Source organism: Paroedura picta, chromosome 1 (assembly GCF_049243985.1).
Source record: "Paroedura picta isolate Pp20150507F chromosome 1, Ppicta_v3.0, whole genome shotgun sequence".
Lineage (NCBI taxonomy): Eukaryota > Metazoa > Chordata > Lepidosauria > Squamata > Gekkonidae > Paroedura > Paroedura picta.
In genome coordinates, this window is record NC_135369.1 from 65,170,368 (window position 1) to 65,192,296 (window position 21,929).

General features: G+C 42.2%; 1 protein-coding gene across 1 annotated transcript in view; it reads left to right on the forward strand.

Moving 5' to 3' along the window:
• The window catches only part of ALK (ALK receptor tyrosine kinase), an 816,801-nt gene that overhangs the window by 397,943 nt on the left and 396,929 nt on the right, over positions 1 to 21,929 (forward strand). The window contains exon 4 of the mRNA XM_077341212.1: positions 18,951 to 19,152. Within this exon, the coding sequence (XP_077197327.1) occupies positions 18,951 to 19,152 (202 nt within the window). The remainder of the gene's footprint in view (positions 1 to 18,950; positions 19,153 to 21,929) is intronic.

A 21,929-nucleotide genomic window follows, 5' to 3' on the forward strand; every position in this document is an offset into this window, starting at 1 on the left:
CCTCACAGCTAGTACAAAGTACAAAGTATGAAGAAAACAGTGCAAGGAATCACATGCAGACTTGTGTGAGTTTACTGTTCACTTCCCCCCCAGTCTCTTCTACCACCATGAAACCTTGCAGTATTACGTGCTGCATATAATGCAGTGAGAAAAGTTATGATTGTACATTGTATTTGTCATAACTGTCTTAGTAATGATATAGAATAAGCATGATATAATTATGCTATTTGACTGAATACCAAGAGGTATCCCACGAGTTGCACAACAGGCTTTCTGCTCAAGAATGGTTAATATAAGATAAGGCACAATAGGAGGCTTTGATACCAGGGATGGATGCAGAGGTAAAAAAAAAAAAAAGTAAATAATGTGGCTGATGACCTGTTGACACTAACTTGAGAGCCAGCACGGTAGTGGTTAAAGAACAGTGGATTCTAATCCGGAGAGCTGAGTTTGATTCTTCCACATGCAGGCAGCTGGGTGACCTTGGGCTAGTCTAGTCATAGTTCCTTTCGAGCTGTTTTCAAACATTCTGCATATGTTGGACTTTAGAAGTCGACTTTCGTGTTTTGTACAAGAAAATCCAGCTGAAAAAGCACATTCAAAGTTCATTGTTAAATATGTGCAGAGTGGGAGTTCTCTCAATCCCACCTGCCTGGGGAGAGGAAGGGAAAGGTGCCTGTAAGCTGCACTTGGAGTCTTTTGAGTAGTGAAAAGCAGGGTATTAAAAACAGCTGCTATGTGGTTTGCAATGTTCTGTAATGCTTGCTCAATCAGCCACTCCAGAAAGCATGATAATAGATAGGGTTCAATAGGAAGATTATGCTTATGGATGATGATATTTTCAGTCTTCAGTTTTAGCCAGCATTACACTTTTAATTAGCTTCTGTACCTGTCCTAGTCAATGTACCTGTCCTAGTCAATGTATCTCCCCATCTCAAACCTTCAAGGCCATACACGGTCTGGGCCCAGTGTACCTGAGGGACTATCTCTCTTCCTACACCCGCAAAAGAGCACTACGCTCCACCACCACCAACCGGCTGGTGATCCCTGGCCCCAAAGAAGCACAGCAGTCTCCAACAAGGTCCAGAGCATTCTCTGTCCTGGCTCCCACCTGGTGGAATGAGCTCCCTGAAGAGATCAGGGCCCTGCCCGAACTCTCACAATTTGGCAGGACCTGCAAAAGTGAGCTCCTTCACCAGGTATTTTCTGTAGGCCGGCCGACCCAACATCCGCTGGTCCTCCCTGACAGCCCCCTTACATGACTAAATATGACTAAATATGACCTACCTAAGGGTTCTGCTAAAATTGCTATCTTTGTTGAACAATGTTCTGTTGAAATATCCTAGTTGATATGTTATATGTTATGTTATAATTGTTATATTTGTTTTGATGTTCCATGTAATTACCTCATGATGTTTTATGTAAACCACCCAGAGCCATATGGAAGGGCAGTATAAAAAAATCTAAATAAATAAAATAAAATAAACAGTGTTGGCAGTTGAGCTTTGCAGCCAGCTTTTGCACATGTGATATCTTGCAGTTTTTATGGGGGTGGGGTGGGGTGGGGGCTGCTGCCAGGTGTTTGTGATGGGGCAGTTTGCCCTGCCACTTTCTGTGTCCTCCCTGGAGACCGTCCTTGCCAGCCAACCCCATCTAGCCTGGATTCCTGCCTCCGGAAGAGGCAGCTGGGGCAGAAGGTTCCACCATTTTATATATAAACACAGAATACAGGATGGGGCTAGACAGATTTTAAAATCTGATTAAACATTTTTAAAGTTTTTAAAATATACATTCCATGTGTAATTCCAAAAACAATACTTGTGTACCATTCTATAAGTGATATTCAATGACACATATGTCTGAGCATTTCATTATACAGGACCAATAGTGTATTACAGTGTATTAGAAGCACATGGCATGTACCTGACTGTTAACTAGGAATGAAATCTTTATTTAAGTACATCAACTTTTTGGACTGCTTATACATTTCCTATTGAAATGCAACTGGACGCAGTTTGTAAAAAAACGGAATGTGGAGTTAGACTGTCCATTAGATGCAACAAGCATGATGACTCCTTTGTTCTTTGCTTCCAGGAAATCTGAATGGCCATTGTGAATGAGTGCAGCATAGAGCATTTACTGAGGACACATATCTAACCACCACTTTTTCTCTATTTAGTACTGGTAGTGGGGAGGCATAACATTGATTCATGTCCACTTTAATTAGAGTGGCATGATGACAGAACCTTGCAGTGCTTTGCATGATAAATATTCAGCCTGTGATAAATCATTCAGTGTTCATCAGATTCCCCATTTATACAAGCCCAGTTGCCTTACTCCAGGGCAATGAGCATGAGGCTACTGTGAGACCCCAATGTTTGTGTTTTATTTTAATTGTGCCCATGATAGAACATGAAGCCAGCAACTTGTTCCATCAAGACTTCTTCCATCTAGGAGTTTAGTCTCAAGGTGCTAAGATATCTGGAGAAAAACTTGTTTGAAGCTGCATTGCTCTTTCTCTGTTATTCATTCACCCTGTATCATCCCCAAGGGCCTCATTACAGCTGTATCCTGTTAAGAAGAAAACAGTCCAAGGAAGTTAAATGTGAATCCTTAAAGTAAAATTTTAAAAATCCGCAAAAGACATATGTGAAAATTTCCCTGGCAGCTTTTCTCTTTTGTTTGTTTGTTTTTTGCAGGAAGAAAGGCAAGATGGGAAGAGATTAGGGGCCAGTTTCTAATTTGGTTTGGTAGCCTGCCAGCAAAAGATAGGAGTAATGGTATTTTTATGTGTTTGTTAAAATAGTACATGCTGTCTAGGTTCATGAATGTTATCTATTTTTTGTGCAAGTCTCAAAAATAAAAACAAAAACCTGTGATCTTTATCTCTTCTGAGCCTTTTATGTTGGGGCAGATTTTTACACGGATAGCAGATAATGTTATATGTTGGCTGTTATATTGGTCACACTGCAAGGATGTTGTGAAAAGGATTCTAAAAGGATTATATATTATGTGTTTAGAATATTAAATATTATAAGTGGGGACCATGAAACTCACAGGGAGAAATCCTATCCATCCTCCCCCATTCACCAGGCTTCTTCCACAATGATATGGGCTCCAGCGTCTCCTCCTACAGCTTGCTTCCAGTGCTGTTGCCACAGAAGAACATGTGAGGAGGAGCAACAACTCCCCATAACCCACCCCCTGCTAATGTCCACCATTTCTTCCTCAGTGGGACCTGGGAGATTAGTGTCACTATTTCATCAGTGGGGGACCTCCTTGTCCCATCCCCATCCCCAGTGCCACTGCCTCGGCAGCAGGGAGGCCTAATGGGTCCTGTGCTTTCCCTCCATTCCTCTTCTGTTTCACAATTTCGGCAGCTAATGGAGAAAGAGGATAGAAGTTTTTGCTTCTTCTCCTCCAGCCTCTCTTCCTCCTCACATCTGATAACACGTTTGTGTGTTTGCCAAAACAGCTGTTTTCTGGGATTTTTCTATACTCTCCTGTTTCCAAACCTGAGTCTCCCCTAGAATTGCAGAAATATTTCTTCTGTGTCTGCATGGTTCTAATTCACAGATTTAAGTATCCACAGATGGGGGCCATGTTGGCTAGTTACTCCCCCCTCCCTGGTTCTTGGGTACTAGACCTATATAGAATGGAGTATATTATGAATTGCAAATATGTATGATTATTTTGAAAATAAAAATATATTATTAAAAAAAGAACCATGTTTGAATTTCCCTGTTTTTTTTTTCTACATCCCTAGCTACTCCAGCCCACTGAGTCAACTACATTCAAGGCTGGGGACATGCTTTGGTTGTACCACCATCTTGTTCTATGGCATTTTATTGTTTGATTGTATTTTATTTTATGGGGTTTAGATTGGGGATTTTGTTGTTATAAGATTTTTTTTAATGAAAATAGGTTTTTATACTCATGCTGTGAACCGCCGCAAGCGAATTCACTGGGAGCAGTGGTATAGAAATCAGACAACCTGTGAGGTAGGTGAGTCTGAGAGCCTTCTGACAGGACTGCTGGCCAGAACAGCACTACCAGAGCTGCAATAAGCCCAAGGTCACCCAGCTGGCCACATGTGGAAGAGCAGGGAATCAAACCTGGCTCACCAGATTAAAAGCCACTGTTTATCTACATAGCTTATCTATAGATGATGAAGCAGCAAAATGGACAATGGAAGAGTAGACCTCATATCTAATTACAATTATAGTTCTTATGTAGAAAAATCTGACTGGACTTTGTTTTTCTTTATTTACTAATCGGGTACATATGGAGTTATCAACATTTTATTATTACTAAAAAATCCCCCAATTTATTGACATGCTTTAAAACAATTTTATGAGCCTCTTGTGGCGCAGAGTGATAAGGCAGCAGACATGCATTCTGAAGCTCTGCCCATGAGGCTGGGAGTTCAATCCCAGCAGCCAGCTCAAGGTTGACTCAGCCTTCCATCCTTCCAAGGTCAGTAAAATGAGTACCCAGCTTGCTGGGGGGTAAATGGTAATGACTGGGGAAGGCACTGGCAAACCACCCCGTATTGAGTCTGCCATGAAAACGCTAGAGTGCGTCACCCCAAGGGTCAGACATGACCCGATGCTTGCACAGGGGATACCTTTACCTTTACCTAAAACAATTTATCTCTACAGAGGATCAGTTATTTATTAAAATGGCGAACACTATAAAGTATTGTTAAAATATTGTTAAGGTGCTTTACAAATGATAGGAAAGTACAGCTGGGAAGATCAACTTTTGTGGTTTGCGTGTTATAAACACAGAGCATAAAAGATGGTATCTTGAAGTTGGGTTTTGAACCTTAGGGCGACATGTTCTCTTGGAGTTTGAAATTCTGGGGAAAGGAGAAGTATTGTCATATGACTGTGTGTTGCTTAATAAAAGTCAACATGGATTTCACAAGATTAAATCCTACCAGACCTATCTTATTATTTTTTTTTATAGAGTGACTAGTTTAGTAGATGCATGAAATGTGGGATATAGTATATCTTGGTTATAGTGAGGCCTTTCATAAGGACCCCCATGATATTCTTATAAGAAAATTGGTAAAAACTGGGATGGATAAGGTCACAATCAAATGGATTTGTAATTGGTTGGCTGATAGATCCCAAAGGATGTTCATCATTGGTTGTTGAAAGGTTGTCACTTGGAGGAGGGGAGGATGCTGTTTCTGCTGGCTGCAGAGGAGAGGACACGCAGTAATGGGTTTAAACTACAAGTACAACGATATAGGCTAGATATCAGGAAAAAGTTTTTCACAGTCAGGGTAGTTCAGCAGTGGAATAGGCTGCCTAAGGAGGTGGTGAGCTCCCCCTCACTGGAAGTCTTCAAGCAAAGGTTGGATACACACTTTTCTTGGATGCTTTAGGATGCTTAGGGCTAGTCGTGCGTTGAGCAGGGGGTTGGACTAGATGGCCTGTATGGCCCCTTCCAACTCTATGATTCTATGATTGGTTCATTTGCATCTTGTACAGAGGTGATCAGCGGTGTACTTCATTATTCTGTGTTGGGGCCAGTATTGTTTAAATTTCCATTAATGATCTGGATGAAGCTATAGAGGGTACATTGATCAAATTTGCAAATGACACTAAATTGGGTGGGATGGCTATTATTCCAGAGAAAAGGAATACTATTCAAGAAACTCTAGATAGATTGGGAAATTGGGTCATAGCCAACAAAATGAATTTGAATAGAGAGAAGTGTAAAGTATTACTTATGTCCGCTTATGCCCTCTGCAGGGCACTTGGCTCTGCGGATTCTAATCTGTCATTGGTTTCTGGCCCCAGAGAGGTACTCCTAGCCTCAACCTGATGGAATGAGCTCCCGGGACAACTGAGGGCCCTGTTGGAGCTGGCAAACTTTTGCAGGGCCTGTAAAAGGGAGCTCTTCCACCAGTTCTTTGGTTGAGGCTGGGTTAGCAAGATCAATGGGCCCTCTTCAAGTCTGGCTATACCAGTGGTTCTCAACCTGGTGGTCGGGACCCTTTTGGGGGTCAAACAACCTTTTCACAGGGGTTGCGGCAGGTTGAGCAGCTTTGCCGGGGGGGGGGCGCTGCCACTGTTTCCCACTGGCATGGTGGGACAAGAGGCAGAACTGAATTGAGATCCACCCCCCCCAAAAAAAATAATTTATATATATATATATATTCATGAATAATGGATCTTCACGTCATTGGACAGTTTCAGTTTAATTTCTGTGAAAGAAATTTGCATAATTTTATGGTTGGGGGGTCACCCCAATATGAAAAACTGTATTAAAGGGCCGCGGCATTAGGAAGATTGAGAACACCTGCACTATACTATTTAGTGCACCCTTGTTAGTTCACTGCAGGAGGTATGAGGGATCTTGTCATCTCAGAATATTTTAGATGTTTGTTGTTTTTTAGGATGGGGTTTTATAAGGATTTTATATGTAACCTGCCTTGAGTCCAAGGAGGAAGGCAGGCTAGAAATTTAATAAATAAATAAAAATATTTCATTTGGGTAATAATAATACATTGTATAAATATGGGGGATAGCTGGCTTGATAGTAGTACAAGTGAAAAGGACTTAGGAGTTCTGGTGGACATTAAATTGTATATAACTGAGCCTCTGGGGAGGGCGGTATATAAATATAATAAATAATAAAAAAATAAGCCAACAGTGCAATATGGCAGCTAAGAAGGCTAATGTGATAGTATGCTGCATTGCTAGAAGCATAGCATCTAGACTTCAGCAAGGGAAGTTATAGTGCCACTGTATCCCAGATTGGTTAGATTTTATTTGGAATATTGTGTCCATATATTATTATTATTATTTAGATTTATTTAAAAACATCTTCTCTATAGAGAAAATTAATGTATGGATTCAATACTGTTCTCAGCTGTGGGTTGGGAAATCCCTGGAGACTTTGGGGGTAGAGCTTGGAGTAGGCAGGATTTGGGGCAGGAAGAGGCAGGAGTATAATGTTATATTGTCCACCCTCCAAAGCAGCCAAGTTCTCCAGAGGAACTGATCTCTTTAGTCTGGAGATGAGCTACAATAACTGTCCTGTATTTGTTGCTTGCATGCTTTGTGTAAGAGTCTTTGTAACCAGCCTCCTTTTAAAAAGCAAGGACAATTCATAAACCAACATGAATTCCTCAGTCAGATATTCATTGACACACTGATGCTTGTCTTGTAATAGGTATATGAAGATGATTTAGATAGCACTGATGTTTGTTCTAATTGACTTGAATGAATCAATGAATCAATGTGGAGGAATGCGTCATATGAGCTATATGGTTAATCCTTGATCAGAAAAGGTCAATGGAACAACAATTGCATGGTAAAGTAGAACAATCTTGTATACAATTTTTCAGGATTCCTTTCATCAATAATATGAGACACAGTTGTCCATTTAGCCCCAGGATCCAAAATCCAGTGTCTGCTTTCCTCACGAAACAGAAGCAAAGAAGCACAACTGGGTATATAATTTCAAACTCCCAGTTTGTCATGGAAGTAATATACTATACGTTTTATTTAAATGATCCTTTTGTTTTTATGAACAGCCAGCTAACATTCACAAGAGATTTTCTAGTACTGCTAGACGTTATGATTGTGGTGGGAGGTTTGTTTGGCATAGTATAGAATGTAATAGATCCAGTGTAGTGTGAAGGATTATGTTAGAACTGGTATCAAAGCCCACTTTAAAAATGGGCTTTGAAAGGGGTGGCAGGCAGGAGGGTGTGAGAGGGTGGCTGCAGCTCCCTTTGGTCCACAAAGCGGGCTAAAGGGAGTGGAAAGTCCCCCCTGCTGGTGGCAATGCCGCGGGAGGCTTCCTTTGGCCCAGCAAGTGAGAGCAGTTCCCAGGCTAAATGGAGTGGAAAGCCCCCCCCTACCAGTGGCAACAGGGATTTGCAGCTCGCAGGGAGGTTGCAAACTCCCCTCCCCCCATCTCCCTCCCAGCAGGAACGTACCTGCAGGCCACAAAGCCCTATTGCAGCCTCTCTCCTCGTGGGCAACAATGGAGGCCGCATCCACAAAGCTTCCAGCAGGCAAGGAGGGAGGGTGGGAGCTGGAGGGGGCGGCCCTGGACAGACAGGGCCCCAGACAGTCTCCTCCCAGGAGGCTGTTTCCCAAATATATAAGGGAGCGAAATAGTGTTAAGGATGGCGAACTCAGCAGGCATGACTCCAATGTCACCATTATATTTTGAAATTGTTTAGAGCTGATTGTGCTTTTTGGTAGATGAATATCTCTCTAAATATGCAGTGAACATACCTCCAGGAATTGTGGTCAATTGTCCCATGCTGGTCCTTGGGTGATTAGGGAGTTTGTGAAAGAAACATAGCTTTAGAGCCCCCCCCCCTCTATCCATGTTTATCGTGGTTGGTGAATCTTAGCAGGCCATACGTAGGGAACATTTTGAATTTCTCATCTTTGGTGAATCAGCCTGAAAATCTCTGCTTCAGTTTTGCCTTCTCCCTTGTGCAGATTGAACGCACTATACTATATTTTTCACTGCTTTGTGTTGGTTTGTGCCATTTCCTTGCAACAAAATGCAAGCATTTTTTCAGTATTATTTTATGCATCAATAAATCAGCATTATACATTACATAGATATTTAGCATTCCCATCCTCCAGGTAGTGCCTGGTGATATCCTGGCATTACAACTGTTCTCCAGGCAATAGAGATCAGCTCACCAAGGCCCATTATGCACGGCCGCCGAAACGGCGATTTCGGGTCACGTGGAAAACGCGGAGGGGGAAGACGCGACGCATACCGGTTATACACGGGGCGGGGCGCGACGACGGCAAAACCCAGAGTAACCGATTATGCACGCGCCGATCCGGGCGCCGCTTCTGGTTGCGCCCCGCTCACCCGGAAGCTGCGCTTTCTTCCGCGTTTCATTGACGCGGCTTTTTCGGCGGCATGCACCGAAGCTGCAGCCGGTTGCAGCCGGCTCCGTGCGTTATCCGTGATTTTAGTCGCCGCCATTCCACCCCGAATGTGCGCTAAAACCCCCGTGCATAATGGGTCCAAGAGAAAATGACTGCTTTGGAAAGTGGATTCTATGGCATTATGCCCCATTGAAGTCCTTTCTCTCCCCAATCCCTACCCTTCTCAGGCTCCATCCTCCAAATTTCTATTTCCCCATCCAGAACTGACAACTCTATTTATTGTATGCATAAAGGACATAAAAGTGACAGAGTTTGAGTCCTGTAGCATCTTAAGAACAGCACAGTTTTATTTGTTGGTCTTAAAGGCGCCACTGGATTCATATTTTGTTCTACTGCTTCTGACCAACAAGGTTACACATCTAAATCTAATAGAAGTGACATGTGAAATATTGCATGAATTTCATTTAAATCATGCACATGCAAGACAGGCAGTAATAAGTGATGAAGTAGAACTGCTGACAAAAATACTCCTGGTGGAGAAAAGCAGCATATAAAAACTAACTTCTTCTTCAAATGTACCACTGTGGGTACAACGGCACCACTACCACCATAGCCTGCCAAGATGCAGCAGGCATAATGTGAACACCAAAGAGAGACATTTAAAAACTCTAATCTCTTTGGTTCCAACTTTAGGTTGCATTGTCTAAGTATGAGTTTTCCATATATGCGTTCTGCTTTGATTCCTGATCCCTATTTGCCTTGCAGGGGCCAAATCACAGCCAGTTTGGTGTATTGGTTAGGAGTGAGGACTTCTAATCTGGCATGCTGGGTTCGATTCCGCACTCCCCCACATGCAGCCAGCTGGGTGACCTTGGGCTCGCCACAGCACTGATAAAACTGTTCTGACTGAGCAGTGATATCAGGGCTCTCTCAGCCTCACCCACCTCACAGGGTGTCTGTTGGGGGGAGAGGAATGGGAAGGCGACTGTAAGCCACTTTGAGCCTCCTTTGCGTAGAGAAGAGCGGCATATAAGAACCAACTCTTCTTCATAATAATAATAATAATAAGACGGAGGCACAATCACCTTGGCAACAATTGACCACAACCTTTATTGAACATGTGAGTGTGGCACCCAACATGGGAAGGATCATACCTCCTTACGGTCAGCTGAACATAAGGCACCCGGTCAGTAGGCCCACAGGTGACCTCAGACAAACCTGAGGTGGCTCCCGATAAAACCCAATGGGCATTCTCCTCCGTGGGTCACCAACTTCCGAAGGAGATGCAAACTCTCCGCAAGTCATGCATCTCCTTAGCCCCCCACAGGAGCCCCAAAGCCTCAGGTAGGCCGGCACGCAGACTCGGCCACCCCTAAAATAATCCTCCCATGAGCCACAAACCACAGACAGTGACAATAACAATTAAACATGCAAAAAACACAAACATTGTTTTAACACACATATGACTTACTTTCCTAGCTTACTAAAATTAATCATTACCCAACTTCCACTCATCCCAAACGGTTAACAAATACTTTCCATAACTCATCTAAATGTCCAAAAAATATATGCAACTAGCCAACAAATAACTAAGGGTGGGTGGGTGGGTGTCTCGCTTGGCTGGCCCCGTGGAGGGAAAGAGACAAGCCCTGCGGAACGCGCTCCATAAAAGGAGATGCCTGCATGCACGGCTCCGCCCCTCCCAGCTGTCTTCTTGCCAAAGCCCCAGCAAGACGCTTGAAGCTGCCGGCGACAGGGACAGCCTAGCAGCCAGCGACTTGAGCCGGTGCTCCTGCCCCACAGTGGCAAAGAGCACCGCCGCTGACTCTAAGGTGCCCTTGTTGAATTCTGAGTCTATTGGGATCGCCTTTATTTTTTAAGAGCCATTCCTCACGGCTGCTGGGTAGCTATGTGGAACTCATGTTAGGTCCTGGGACTGCTTGGACTCCACTCATTGAAAATCAGAACATAATATTTGATTCTTAGATTTCCTGCCTGTACTAACCAAGTATAATGCTTGAAAGCCCTTGTGTCATGGTATACTATATTTTACACCTTTGAGAAATGGATGATTGGGTCAAAATAAGGTTTAAAAACGAAAGGCTCCTGGGGATACATTTCATGTGTCCTTCTGAAGAGTCTGAAAGAGAGCTTTTCCTACATGGCATTGGTGTTGCTGCAGCTGTTGAATTAATGCAGCAGCAATGTGGCTTCAGGATAACAGCTTTTCATACATTTTTCCTGCCCTACCCAGTTCCCATGGCAGCTCCTCCCCTCAGTTACAGGAAACCTTTTAGATGGCTGTGAACTCTGGCTTGTGAAATTCCTGGAGATCTGGGGAGGAATTTCATTTAAAATCTATGGTATACAATAGACCTCACCTTCTGAGGCAGCCATTTTCTCTAGTGGAATTGATAGCTTTAGTCTGGTCTGGAGATCATTTTAAATTCTCACATTAGTTAATGGTCTATCTGGAGGTTGACAACTCTAGGGCTGAATGGGGAAGGCCCAACATATGGTGTGCAGGCCAAAATAAAACAGATTCCAACATACTTATGGCTCTAATTGTTCTGTGGCGTTCTTTGGCATGATTCTACTCAACCTTAGGTGGATAGGGAATCACACTCAAAGAGCAAGAACTAACCAAACTGCTTTTCAGTTTATTATCATCAAAAAACAAAACAAAATACCCCAGTGGTAAACAACACAAATTATCAAATAGCCTCTGAATCAGCAAGGTTGTAATTTGCAATTATTATTATTTCAGCCTTCAGACTGTGTCTGCTAGCAGCCGACATCAGTTTGCTTTTTCTCACCTCAGTGATTTCAGCATTCCTCTGAGGAAGACATGATTAAATCTACATGATTTAGTACTCAAGTTTTTGAGGTTTTCAGTAGAAGGTGGAAAGATACACACAACTGGAATGCATACAATTAGCCATAGCGATAGCAGGGATGTACACATTGCATCGCCCACAGGCCACGTTCAATGCACGAAGGGCTTTCCTATGGGCTTTACAAAGCAGTGCTGCCATTTGCACATAGAATGATTGTTTGGGGAGAATAGAGGGAGACAGGTTCTTAAACTTAAACCGTACGGTTAAAAGCCAAATCGAATTATTCACTTCTTTGGGGGCTTTCCTCACATAATGAAGTGTCGTTGAGTCACAACTGACTAATGGCTCCCCCCTCATGGGGTTTTGAAGGCACGAGATGAGCAGAAGAGGTTTTTCATTGCCTTTCTCTGTATAGCAACCTTGATGTTCCTTGATGGTCGCCAATACAAGTACTAACCAAGGTTGACTCTGCTTAGTTTGGGCTATTCCCCAAATAGAAAAGGCTAATTAGATTAGAATCATAGAATCAATGAGTTGGAAGGGGCCATACTTAAAGAGGGCTATCATGTCTCCTCTCAACCTCCTTTTCTCCAGGCTGAACATTCCCAAGTCCCTCAACCTATCTTCATTGGGCTTGGTCCCTTGGCCCCAGATCATCTTCGTTGCTCTCCTCTGTACCCTTTCAATTTTATCGACGTCCTTCTTGAAGTGAGGCCTCCAGAACCGCACACAGTACTCCAGGTGTGGTCTGACCAATGCCATATACAATGGGACTATGACATCTTGTGATTTTGATGTGATGCCCCTGTTGACACAGCCCAAAATGGCATTTGCCTTTTGTACCGCTTCATCACACTGCCTGCTCATGTTTAGTTTACAATCCACAAGTACCCCAAGGTCTCGTTCACACACAGTGTTACCTAGAAGCGTACCCCCCATCCAGTAGGCATGCTTTTCATTTTTCTGACCTGATGTAGAACTTTACACTTATCTTTATTAAATTGCATCTTGTTCTCATTTGCCCATTTTTCCATTGTGTTCAGATCTCGTTGAACTCTGTCTCTATCTTCCAGAGTATTTGCCAGTCCTCTCAATTTAGTGTCATCTGCAAACTTGATGAGTAGTCCCTCCACCCCCTCATCTAAATCATTAATAAATATGTTAAAAAGTACCGGACCGAGCTATTCACCTCCCTCCAGTCTGATAAAACACCATTATCAACAACTCTTTGAGTGTGATTCCCTATCCACCTAACTATCTGAAAATCCAGATTGCAGTCCTTCAATTTATCCATCAGAACATCATGGGGAACCTTATCAAAAGCTTTACTAAAATCCAAGTAAACAACATCAACCGAATTTCCACGATCCAGGAAACCTGTTACTTGGTCAAAAAAGGAAACCAGGTTGGTCTGACAGGAACTGTTGGAGACAAATCCTTGCTGACTTCCTTTGATCACCAAATTGTCCTCCAGATGTTTGCAGATCGCTCCATTTGATATCTGCTCCATTATCTTCCCCACAACAGAAGTCAGACTCACTGGTCTGTAGTTTCCCGGGTCATCCTTCCTCCCTTTTTTGAAGTTCGGAATAACGTTTGCTCTCTTCCAGTCCTCTGGGACATCTCCAGTCCATAAAGAGGTCCCGAAGATGATGGACAAGGGCTGTGCAAGTTCTCCAGAAAGTTCTTTGAGCACTCTCGGGTGCATTTCATCCTGCCCAGGGGATTTGAACTCATCCAGTGCAGCTAAATGCCTCTCAACAACTATCCTTTGGCTACTGACATCTCTAGATGTGCCAAAACCCTTTGACCTGTGGGAAAAAACAGATGTAAAATAGGCGCTAAGCCTTTCTGCTTTCTCTGCATCCTCCGTTAGAGTTTGTCCACCTGCACCCAACAGTGGGCCTATTGCCTCCTTTACTTTATGTTTGCTTCTCACATAACTGAAAAATCTTTTCTTGTTACAATGGGCTTCCCTGGCCAATTTTAGCTCACTCTCAGCTTTGGCCTTTCTGATGATTGATCTACAGTGCCTAGTAACCTGTAGGTACTCTTCTTTAGAGCTATGTCCTTCCCTCCATTTCCTGAACATTTTCCTTTTCTTTCTTAGTTCCTCTTGAAGTTCTCTGTTCATCCAAATAGGCTTCTTAGAGCTCCTGCAGTGTTTTCTTCTTTCTGGTATAGTCATTGATTGAGCATGCAATAACTGTTGTTTGAGTAGCGCCCAGCCTTCACATGCTCCCTTCCCTTCCAGCATTCTCGTGCATGGTATGACACTCATCATGTCTCTGAGTTTATTAAAGTTTGCCCTACGAAAATCCAACATCTGCGTCTGGCTACAAGCTTCCTTGGCTCCCCATCTCAAAAGGAATTCTATGAGGACGTGGTCACTTCCCCCTAGGGTCCCCACCTCCTTCACCTCATCCACCAACTCTTGCCTGTTGGTCAGTATTAAGTCCAGTATGGCTGAACCTCTTGTGGGTTCATCTACCATTTGATAAATGAAAATGTCAGCCAGGCAGGTCAGAAAGTTGCATGACTGAGGACGCTTTGCAGAATTTGTTTCCAGCACACATCTGGGAAATTGAAGTCACCCATGATGACAAGGTCCTGCCACTTGGATATTTTCTCAAGCTGCTCACAAAGTGCAGCATCCACATCCTCTCGTTGGTCAGGCGGTCGGTAGCAGACACCAACCACCACACTGTTTGTTTTCCCCTCGCTTATTTTCACCCAGATGCTTTCCACTGTAGATATGCTCTCCTTCACTAGAATTTCCTGACAGGTAAGCCCTTTCCTCACATACAGTGCCAGTCCTCCAGCTCTTCGATCTATTCTGTTTTTTCTGAACAGTTCATATCCATCCACTTTTACATTCCAGTCATGAGAATCATTCCACCAAGTTTGCATCCCATGAATCTGTTTCTTCAATGCAAGGGTTTGATGTATGAGGGTTTGGCAGAAGAGCCTCTGGCATCAGGAAAGGCATGTTATGCTGGAGGAAGTTATGCCGCTGCTAGAAGGTGCTTCTGTTTGTTTGCCAATTCAGTTTGGCCTACACAGAATCTCATTATGAATATTTGAAAAGGGCAAGCCTCCTCTCTTCCTCTGGCACCCTGATCCAGTAAAGCAGGTGCAGCAGCAAAAGAAATGTGGGCTCTGGTAGGGAAGAGGAGTGTTCAGCTCTGGGTGGAGGAATGGTGAGGAATGAATGTAGAAGATAAATGAATAAGTTTACCCACTATATGCTGTGGTTTACCATCCATATTTCTTCTGCATATGCACCATCCAATTCTTGGGATAAACCCATATAGATTACTGTGGCATCTTCACGACTTATGTGGCATGAGTTTTCATGCCTAATTTATTAGATTGTATTAAATACAATCACATGTGAGTCTTGTGATTGCTCCCTACCATTTTGAAACTTTCCCTAATATTTATTATGACCTACCTTCTTGAATCTTCAAACATATGGTTTTTGATAATCAACACTAATATCTTTTTTAGATTATGATTTTGAACAGCACATAGTAATACATGAAGCTGTCTTGTACTGAATCAGACGATCTAGCTCAGCATTCTGTATTGTGATTGGTAGCTCTCTGGAGACTGAGAAAGGGAAAGGTCTTTCGAAACAGCTGCTGTCTGAGATCCTTGTACTGGAAATGCCAGGAATGAGTTCTTCCAGACCTGTCTGTGATAATCATTGTTATAAACACTGTTTCTGCCAGACTTGGAGATGTTAGGAAAATCTCAGTCTGCCTCGCTTAATTTAGGATTACCGAGACATTTTTAATATCTCCAACGATATTTGATTCACCAAAGTTATTCCTTTCATGCCTTTGTTAAGTATGTGTGTATGCGCCTCCACATGTTTGTGCACACATACACAAATCCAGAAGAATCTTAATTCTGTCCTAGATTTGGTCATTTCTTTATAGAAAATGTCTAACAAAGCAAATGCAATAAAATGTATTATTTATATCCTTTAATCTGACACCTTATTTAAATAAGATCAGGCCAGACAATTTATGAGCAGTTAAAACCAAACCATAATGTGGATAGGTGGTAGAAATTGCCATCAGGTTGAGCTGATTTGTGATGACCCCTGAGCTGATTTGTGATGGGGTTTTCAAGACAAGAGACATTCAGAGGTGGTTGGCCATTGCCTGTCTTCATATTACCACCCTAGTATTCCTTGAAGGTGTCCCATCCAAATATTAGCCCAGGCTGACCATGCTTGAGCATCGGAGATCTGACAAGATTGGATTACCCAGGGTTATCCATGTCAGGAAATATGATATGGATTAGATGCATACAAAATAAGAACGTTAAACTGCAGTAGACATTATGTCTCAGTAAACATATATCCTTCATTTAAACTACTAGTCTCTTTGCTTGTGGCTTTTTAAACTTTTGTTGTTGTTGTTTAATAGACATGGAAAAAGTATATTTTCTCTCTAGCACTACACATATAGCATGTCTGACTTTCAAAATATACAGTTCAAGATCTACCATTTCCGGAAAGTTTACATATCAGTCAAAAATAGTCCTTTATTAAGAATGTACATGGAGGACATTTAGATTGAATCATATATATGTGTGTGGCTATGTGTGGCTGTTTATCATCAAATAAGAGACAGCAGAACAGTGTTGGGGAATTGCTCATATCATTTGTTTCATATAACACTCCAACTGTGTGGAGCCATATCTACCATGGAAGGTCCATGTTTTTTATCAGCTGTTCCTGGTCAATCTCCTATGTTTCCAGTGTTGTATTATGTGGATGCCTTGATAAATTTTTCCTAGTGTGATTTGTTTTCTTCAGGGTATAGCTCCCTCCTTGGTAGCTCTAGTCTAGAACTTTAATTTCTAAATTAGTATTGAGTCTCTAGTATACAAGTTGATAAACTCAAACACTTGAGCACTAAAGTAGTATGTAACTAGGCATTTCACATAAGACCATTAAGTTTTTCTTGTATATGTTAAATAAAAAAGCACCCTCATGGCTTTCAAATTAATCAAAGATAAGTTATAAACCATTATGATATACAACAAGTAAAGTTATGAAGGCAGAGCAGGCTGTGATCCATGATATTAGAAATGGGACAATTTCTACTTTCTGAATTTCTCCTGAAAAAATGTAATCTCCCTTCTGAGGTACATTATATATCAGAAGTGCTTTTAATCTTACAAATGAATGTTAGACTTTTTCTTAGAAGAATCCTGACTCTTAAAAAAACATACCATGCAAAATAAGAACACTCCAGATTCAATCAAGCTGTTTTATTGCATCAGAAGCATAATTTGTTCAGACACTCTGGCATATCAAAGGCAATACTTACAGTTCCCTGTTCATAAAAACAGTCAGAGATCCCTTTTGAACTGGTACAAGAAGATTTGTCTATTATTTTCATTAGTTTTTATGTACTTCAACACATTTCTAACTTATCCTGCTGATTTTCATTCAACAAGACTTCAATTAGAAAGCTACAATATATTTTCACTTTGTGTTGCTCAAGAACTTATTTCTCCTTTTCCAAGTAAAATAAATGTTTGAGCCATTTATCACATGACTAAAAACTTGGATATGGTTGCTCATCTGAATATTCCATAACCAAAGTGGGAGAGGAAGATGGGAATTTGGCAACACATACCCACTTTAGTATATTCTGTAGAGATTCTATCTCTGTAGAGATAAAATCTTGTTGTGAATTAGGGATCCTAGGCTCAGGTGGGACCCGTGGACTACAGAGACCAATTTATTTGGAGAAAAAAAGCAGCTTTGGAAGAAGAAGAATTGGTTCTTATATACTGCTTTTCTCTACCCGAAGGAGGCTCAAAGCGGCTTACAGTCACCATCCCTTTCCTCTCCCCACAACAGACACCCGGTGAGGTTGGTGAGGCTGACAGAGCCCTGATATTACTCTCAGTCAGAATAGCTTCATCAGTGCTGTGGCAAGCCCAAGGTCACCCAGCTGGCTGCATGTGGAGGAGGGGCAGGGAATCAAATTTGCCTCGCCAGATTAGAAGTCCACGCTCCTAACCACTACACCAAGCTGGCTCTCTAAGGCCTCTTATGCACGGGGGGGGGGGGGAAGATCCACATTTGGGGTGGAATGGCGGTGGAGGAAATCACCAATAATGCACTCTGGCGGCGGCAGCCGGGTGCAGAGTTAACATAGGCCACCAAAAAAGCTGCGTTAGCAAAATGTGGAAGAAAGTGGAGCTTCCCGGGTGACCAGGGTGCAACCAGAAGCGGCGCCGGAGTGGCCACGTGCATAATTGGGGAGGTCTGTGGTATACAGGGCTTCTTGGTGTGCTTGCGCTCTCCCCTTCCGTGTCCTTCGGTTCTGCCAACAGGGCCTGTGCGTGCCGTGGCCGCCCTGCTTGGCAGCCCAGCCTCGGTCAGCACTGTGCACGCCTCCCTTCCTGTTTGCTCTGCATCGCCGCCTCATCGGCCGCAGCCAGCGGCTGCTCTGGGTTTTGCTGCCATTGTATTCCGTCCCATGCATTTGCGGTTTGCCTCGCTTCTTCCTCCACCGCGTTTTCTATGCGACCACCAACCACCATTAAGGTGGCCGTGCATAATAGGCCTGTGGCAGACTCTATGACATTGTATTTCATATAGGTGTCTATCCCTTCCCAACAACTCTATCCCCAAATATCCAGGAGTTTACCATCCTGGATCTGGCAACACTACATTTTGAAATGTTAGTGGAATTTGGTTGAAACATCCATTTGTACCAGACTAATCCTACAGGAGCCTTTAGAGCCTCTTGTGGTGCAGAGTGGTAAGGCAGCCGTCTGAAAGCTTTGCCCATAAGGCTGGGAGTTCAATCCCAGCAGCCGGCTCAAGGTTGACTCAGCCTTCCATCCTTCCGAGGTCGGTAAAATGAGTACCCAGCTTGCTGGGGGGTAAACGGTCATGACTGGGGAAGGCACTGGCAAACCACCCCGTATTGAGTCTGCCATGAAAACGCTGGAGGGCGTCACCCCAAGGGTCAGACATGACTCGGTGCTTGCACAGGGGATACCTTTACCTTTACCTAATCCTACAGGAAAAACTTGAGTCTGAGCTTAAAGCAAGTTCTAGGCATTTTGTTGTGTTTCTCATAGAAAACAGCAAATGTAACTTAAATCCTTGGCTGAAAGCAAATTAGTACATCATTTGTGTCATTTCCGGTAATCAGGTTTCTTTTTGTCTTCTCTTCCATTACAGGTTCATTTCTGTACCTTCGTACATCAGAAAGCATGAACTTCCTCATTCTGAGCCCTTGGCTGAGAAGCAATAGTGAAGAATGTACTGTTCAAGTAGCTGTCTACAGATACCCCCAACAAAGTGGGGTGTACATCGCTCAGGTCCTGCAGGTCAATGAAAGCAGCATGAAAATCCCATTGACCCCAAGCAGAGAAAAACATGGGTAAGTCCCCTTTATTCTTTAGAAAATTGGAATTTTTCTTTAAGGGCTTCTTGCCGTTTGAGGCATTCAGTATATGAATTCATAAAAAGTTTTATCAACAGAACCAGATGTAGACCTCTTCACAGCTTCAGCTTTCATTGTGGCAACCCAACTATTCTAGATCAATGAGAGCAGAAAAAGGTTCAAATGTCTGGCACAACTCAAATATCCTGACTTCTGATAAAAGGATGTAATAGGGATCAAACATGATGTGGGCTGGAAAATCCATAATACGATTTTCCTGTGGTTTTCTTTTTTTCTTTTTTTAAAGTGAAAACCGTCTACAGGAGCCCAAATCAGATTTCAGCCACATCTCTCTTTCTGCTTGTACTTTTCTAACCAATTTAAATTGTACCTCTCTATAAGTGGCTTAAACTATGGTACATTTTCACACATAGAGCAAAGAGCACTTTGAGGAGGAGGTTTAAATTGGGACTGTGGCATTCACGGGACAAGCTTGAAAATAGCCCTGATTTGATTTTGTGGGCCTTTTAACATAAAAATTGAGAGATCTCCCACATCTATCTAATGTGCTCTCAGTTACAGAACTCAAGGTCAAATGATCACATCTGCTACGCTGAATGTATTTGGTTGTATTATTTCCATCTACCCACACTGAGTAATTGCCGTTGATTCTGCTCACAGGGAAGCTGCTTTGCTTTTTATTCTGACATTTACTGTGATTATTTCTGATTAGCTGTTGTGTATCTCCCTGCCTTCACATTGTTTCCTCATTTGCCATCCTATCTGGTGACTAAATCAGATTTAATGTTAAATTTAATCATGACATATTAGTAGGGGAGAATGCAAATTCTGCAGTGTTAATAGTTTCTGCTAGCTTCTGCAAAATATGAATATGTTCTCAAAATGGACTTCATATGCAAGCTAGGGTTGTTACCCAAATAGGTAGCCTCCCAATTAGTTGGGGAAATAAAGGAGACATAGTGAGAGGCAGGTAACTGGGATCTCCAGTTTATGAAGGTCGTTCCTTCAAGAGATGTCTTGAAATAAAGCAATCCTATGTTTGCCTGGAAAGGCCTTTCTTAAGGAGAAATAAGGCCGTACAGTACACACAAGCACACACAAGGCTAACTAAAAGGAAATCAGGGAAGAGAGGGAAGACAACAATTTTGGGGTGGAGGAGGTTGCCAGTGGATCAGCTCTTTCCCACACAGTTCTAAACTATAAGTCCAGAATTATTTGTGGAGGTTTGTCTCTGGCTGGCATCCATTTCTGTATCATGTTGGACCAGACAATGTATTTGCACTTCTGATCCAGCTGACACCTATTTCTGTGTCATTTTTGGCCAGGCAGCATTTGTTGTTGTTGTTGTTGTTGTTGTTGTTGTTGTTAGGTGCGAAGTTGTGTCTGACCCATCGCGACCCCATGGACAATGATCCTCCAGGCCTTCCTGTCCTTTTCCCTTTCCCCGGAGTCCATTTAAGCTCACACCGACTGATTCAGTGACTCCATCCAGCCACCAGGCAGCATATTGCATTTAATATCTGAAATTATACTGAAGGAAGGGTGCTTACGGTTTTCTATATGTAAACTATCCCTCAATGAGAGGAGGGATCTGACTGCTAACAAGTTATATAACTTTTCCTAGCACTATAATACAAATTCCACTTCACCCATTATAAAACCAATTTATAACTCCCCTGTATATTTACATGTGTATTAAGTATCAAAAGGGTAAAGAAGTCAGAAAAATCCCAGCCTACAACTAATTCAGCATTGGAAAGCAAGATATATGGATTTAGACTCTGAATACTCTCTCCACATGGCTTTAATGAGGAAGTGGGTTGGTTATGTGTTTGACAGAATGTTGTCCTTATAGAATTTCTCTAATATTTGTATTTTTAACACATTTGAATCTTCTTCCTTTCCTTCATCCCTGCTGTAACCTGTGGTTGGTCATGTATGAAATGCGTGTGTTAACCGCCCCCCCCCCCCATTCTGATTGCATCAGTCCCTTGCCTGACATATAAGGGGGCTGGAACATGTTGCATTAAATACTGCATCTTTCAAAATTTCATTGGACTAGGAGAAGAAGGTAATTTTTGTGGATGTATTATTTGATTTTAATTCTCCTATGTCATTTGAGTTCTTTTCCCTAACATTTTTTAAATACTGTTCATCAGAATATCCTTGAATACCCAGCTGAATTACTAGGTACACAACTGAATTGCCATTCAGGACACGTGTATCTAACCAGAGCAGCAGATTATTTAAAATGAGGTCTCTGAGTTATATTTCAATCACATATATTTATTATAAGTAATTCAAAAAATAATTTGAACAAATCTTTTGTCATAAATTTGTCATTAGTTCATTATTCTTCCCTTTTTTCCATTCTCCTCCAAAACAATTTGAATTTGGTCCAATTTTAAGAATTAACTTTAATCTTATAGTTTACCTTTCCCTGGTAGGCTCAGATCAGGTAACAACAATCAAACATTCAAATAGAATTCCAATTAATAAATAAACATTAAAACATCAATTCAGTAAATCAACTAGGTTTTAAAATTAATTAAATAATTAGAGCCATTTTCTAATATTTTAAAACCATTGAATTGGTCACAGTGGCTAAATTGGGTGCCAAGAGGTAGGGTGCAAGTTGTTGTACCTGGTGAAGGTGGTAAGTGACTTGTAACCTGGGCCTCCATAGACAGTGAGGTATCCAGAATGATGATGAAGAAGAGTTGATTCGTATATGTCACTTTTCTCTACCTGAA